Source organism: Budorcas taxicolor, chromosome 1, assembly GCF_023091745.1.
Source record: "Budorcas taxicolor isolate Tak-1 chromosome 1, Takin1.1, whole genome shotgun sequence".
NCBI lineage: Eukaryota > Metazoa > Chordata > Mammalia > Artiodactyla > Bovidae > Budorcas > Budorcas taxicolor.
Window position 1 is genome coordinate 170,377,400 of NC_068910.1, and position 4,400 is coordinate 170,381,799.

A 4,400-nucleotide genomic window follows, 5' to 3' on the forward strand; every position below is an offset into this window, starting at 1 on the left:
GAGCATCTAACATACAGTCAATATTCATATTTTCCTGTCTCAAAACTGTCTTTTTATACTTGGTTTGTTCAAACTGGGATTCAAAACTACTCATCACAGTTGATTGTTTTGTGTCCTAAAACCTTTTAAAAATATCATTTAGTTGTTTTAAAAACTCAATCGTTTGTCCCATAGAATGTTCCAGATTCAGAATTTGGCAGGTTGTGTCCTCACAACATCATTTTATTTGCTTTTCTAGCTCTTTAAAAAAAAATTGTCTTAATTGCCTCTTGTTGTGGCTCTAGAGCACATGGGCTCAGTAGTTGCAGAGTGCGGGCTCTACAGTGTGTGAGATCTTAGTTCCCCAACCAGGGATCAACCTGTGTCCCCTGCATTGCAAGGCAGATTCTTGCACTGGATCACTAGGGAAGTCCCTCTTCTAACTTTCATACTTCCTACAAATGGGTAGTTAAATCCAAAGCAGCGCTGCTCAATGTCACTGTTTATAAGGGATAAGGATTTTCTATGTCTGTGCTATCCAATAGAGCAGCCATGATCAATATATGATCAGAGAGTCCTTGAAATAGCAGAGAAACTGAACTGTCCAGCCTGTTTTCCAGGAACCTATAGCTGTGAACTAAGGTTTAGTGCGAAGGAAATAGAAGAAAGTGATGGCCTCAACTTCTGGGTCTTGTCTCTAAAAGGAAGGGGACTAGCTTTCATTCTCCCCTTCTTCAGACTTCAGATTCCTGCCTGTGTGAGTGTAGTGATGAGTCTTTCCCACCATAGCCATGTAAGAAATATTTTACACATGACAGAGCAATAAGATAGAATGAACCTGGACTCCCGATACTATACCACCCCCAGACTGCTTACGTTTAAACTATTTTGGGAAAGTTATGCTCTATCTTACTTTAAGCCACTGTTAAATTGGATCTGACCACAAAGCAGATTCTCCAAAACGTGTCCCATTTAACTCAGCACACAAGCCTACTGTGGGAGGCGAACTGTTTCCATGGATGTTAGTCATCCCTCTACTTTAACCTGCTGTGTGTGTCTCTATCTAATGAACAAGGTACTGACAGTCACTTGCAGAGATGGCATACACATGGGCTCAATAAGGGATTTTTCCCTCCCAAAGGCCCTCCTTGACACTACTGAGTACTTAATTTTCCAGATGGTAGCAAACCATAGCACCAAAATATTCTAGTTGTCTAGGGTCCTGACAGCTAGCTGCATCACGTAGGTGCCTGTAACCTTTCATCATGTAGACCGAGCTTCCCAGGTTGGGCTCATGGTAAAGAACCTGACTGCCGGTGCAGGAGACTTAAGAGACGTGGGTTTGATCACTGAGTCAGGAAATCCCTTGGAGGAGGGAATGTCAGCCCACTTCAGTAATCTTGCCTGGAGAATCCCATGGACAAAGGAGCCTGGTAGGCTATAGTCCAAAGGGTCACGAAGAGTTGGATGCTACTAAAGTGACTGAGCACGGGAAGAGGCGGCGGTGGCGGCGGGAGCCGAGGAGGAGGCTCCAGACGCTGCTCGGGAACCGGGGACGCCAGAGTCCCCGCTCCCTGAGCGCTCAGCCCCGGAGGCGGCTCTATGGAATTCTGAATCTTGGGTGAGAAAAGCAACATGGAGAGTGAAGGAGCCAAGCTTCTGCCAAGCCGCACCCATCATGGCCAGACTACAACTGAATAATGGTTGACCAGGGAGACTTAACCAAATTTCAGGGCTGAGACGGTCCCGGTGCTCACAGTCGGAGAGCACTGATCCTGGCCCAGCCTGGCAGGGCCACCGCTGGGCCCTTCTGTCTGGCTGCACCTGGGTGTGCAAGTGAGCATGCATTCATGGCCGAGTACAGGACCCTACTCCAGGACTTGACCAATAACATTACCCTTGAAGATCTGGAGCAGCTCAAGTCAGCCTGCAAAGAGGACATCCCCGGTGAGAAGAGTGAGGAGATCACTACCGGCAGTGGCTGGTTTAGCTTCCTGGAGAGCCACAATAAGCTGGACAAAGACAACCTCTCTTGTATCGAGCACATCTTTGCGATCTCCCGCCGTCCTGACCTCCTCACTATGGTGGTTGACTACAGAACCTGTGTTCTGAAGATCTCTGAGGAAGATGAGCTGGACACCAAGCTAACCCGTATCCCCAGTGCCAAAAAGTACAAAGACATTATCCGGCAGCCCTCTGAGGAAGAGATCATCAAATTGGCTCCTCCACAGAAGAAAGCCTGAGCAAGGAGGAGGAAGAGGAGGAAGGTTGGACCTTCATCAGACCACTCTTTCTCCATCCTCCAGGGGAGGGGCAAGGGCAGCCCTCCCCCATCTACCCACTTACTAACCTGGTCCTAACCCCTTACTGTGCGCGTGTGTGTGCGTGTGCACACGTTCTGGCTGTCTGTCTACATGTCTAGCTCATCTAGTTCCTCCTCCTTGTGAGGGGATGGGGGTCAGGGGCTGGGGGTGGTGGTGGGGCTCAGTTTCCCCACTCTAGGGGGAGTTGGGGGCTATTTCTATGCAAATAGAAGTAGACACATTCTCTTACTTCCCTTTCCTCCACTCTTCCCCCACCCCCAAGTGTGGGAGCAGAAAGGACCTGTGTTTTCCTACATTGAGGAGGCAAGGCAAGAGTGAGGCATGGGAGAGTTGGGTGAATCTAATGAAAAGCAGTGAGAGGGAAGATGAAGAGACCACCCAACCCCCACCTGGAAGGGGCAAAGAGAAGCCAGAGTTTGTGTTTGTACCCCAATGCTGGACTGGCTGAGGAGTCCTGTTTCAGACCGTTCCTCAGGTTAGAGGGCCTGGGCACCAGCAGGTCCCCTTTTGCTCCCCTTTCATAGGCCTAGCATGGGTATGAGCCAGTGATTTGAAGAGAGAGATTACTGGATCCTTCCCTGGCCCCAAAGTTCAAACCCCATGGAGAACCCAGCACTAGATTCCACCCCCATCCCTCACCTCCAGAGAGACTATGCTGGGAACATGCCCCCACCACTGAACCTGAGGGGATGAAGGCAGAGAGGAGTCCTCTTTTCTACTCGTTCATTCCTACTCAGACTGTTGCACATATTAACCTTGGGAGTTCCTAGAATAGAAATCCTTAGGTTTTAATTCCAGTCCTGTTTCCACCTACAGAGTCCCAACGTGGTTATTGTAGGCAACGTTCCCTTTCTCCGTGGTCTAGAGGCCCCTCCCCCAAGGTAGAAAGAAGGGAAGAAGCTAACTACAGTGTTTCTGTTGCACTGATCCCCAATTCAGTCCAGGAGGGGGCTTGGTAACCCCTCTCCCTCAATATCCTGGCACCTTGGGCTTGTGAACGCCTCCTAGCCAAATCACTAGAGTACAGTGACCCCAGATTCCTGCCTGTCCTAAGTGAGCCCTCCCCACCCTGACCGTGCTAACTGTGTGTACATATATATTCTACATATATGTATATTAAACCCGCACTGCCATGCGTACCCTTTAAAAAAAAATAAAAAATAAAATGACAGCACACACACCTCATGTTGACCGTAAGAATAGATGCTTAATTCTGCATTTGCCAGGCTTCCTTTACCCATCATTCCTCTGCCAGCACTAACATCATTTGTGTTATTTATTGAATATCCTAGACACCACCATGCTTTCTTAGTAAATGTTGCTTTCAAACAGATGGCCAAAAAGAAGTGAAGCCGTGGTATAAGGCTCCAGCTATTCCTATCATGAACTGTGGCCTTAAGAGGCAGAAAATGGAATGGATAAAGGAGAGGGAAAATCATAAATGCCAAACTAAAGCTGCATGACCAGTTGTAAAAATGAGAACAAAACCTCTACTGTACTTTCTTAATTGGGCATCTGGCCATCAGAATAAAATATACATATTCCAGCCTCCCTTGCATTTATCTGTGGCTATGAACTAAGGTTTATGGAAGTTGAAAAAAGTGGTGGATTCAACTTTTGGGTTGTGTCCCTAAAGAAAAGGTAGTAGCTTTCACGTTCCCTTCTTCAGACTTCAGGCTTCTGCCTGGTAGGTGAATGTACTGCAAGAATCTTGAATAATTATTCCTCCTCGCTATTCTTTACAAGAAATAGCATTTGAACAAAATTCTTTATCCTCTTTGCTCTTCCTTTTTCCCTAGTGTTGTTTTATAGCAGTTTAATTCAGTTCATTTAGTTCAGTCACTCTCTCGTGTCCGACTCTTTGCAACCCCATGAATCGCAGCACGCCAGGCCTCCTGTCCATCACCAACTCCCGGAGTTCACTCAGACTCACGTCCATCGAGCCCGTGATGCCATCCAGCCATCTCATCGTCTGTTGTCCCCTTCTCCTCCTGCCCCGAATCCCTTCCAGCATCAGAGTCTTTTCCAGTGAGTCAACTCTTCACATGAGGTGGCCAAAGTACTGGAGTTTCAGCTTTAGCATCATTCCTTCCAAAG

The 4,400-nt window shown here is 47.6% G+C and overlaps 1 protein-coding gene across 1 annotated transcript; it reads left to right on the forward strand.

Annotated features, from left to right (window-relative positions):
• Window positions 1-1,829: 1,829 nt before the first annotated feature.
• Window positions 1,830-2,334, forward strand: LOC128055955 (astrocytic phosphoprotein PEA-15-like). The gene has a single exon (XM_052648562.1). It carries the CDS (start codon window positions 1,830-1,832, stop codon window positions 2,220-2,222), a length of 393 nt encoding a protein of 130 aa, XP_052504522.1. The 3' UTR covers window positions 2,223-2,334.
• Window positions 2,335-4,400: the final 2,066 nt, after the last annotated feature.

What these genes read in the sequence shown, in the direction of transcription:
- LOC128055955 (XM_052648562.1), top strand. Translation starts at nt 1,830, where the DNA reads ATGGCCGAGTACAGGACCCTACTCCAGGACTTGACCAATAACATTACC.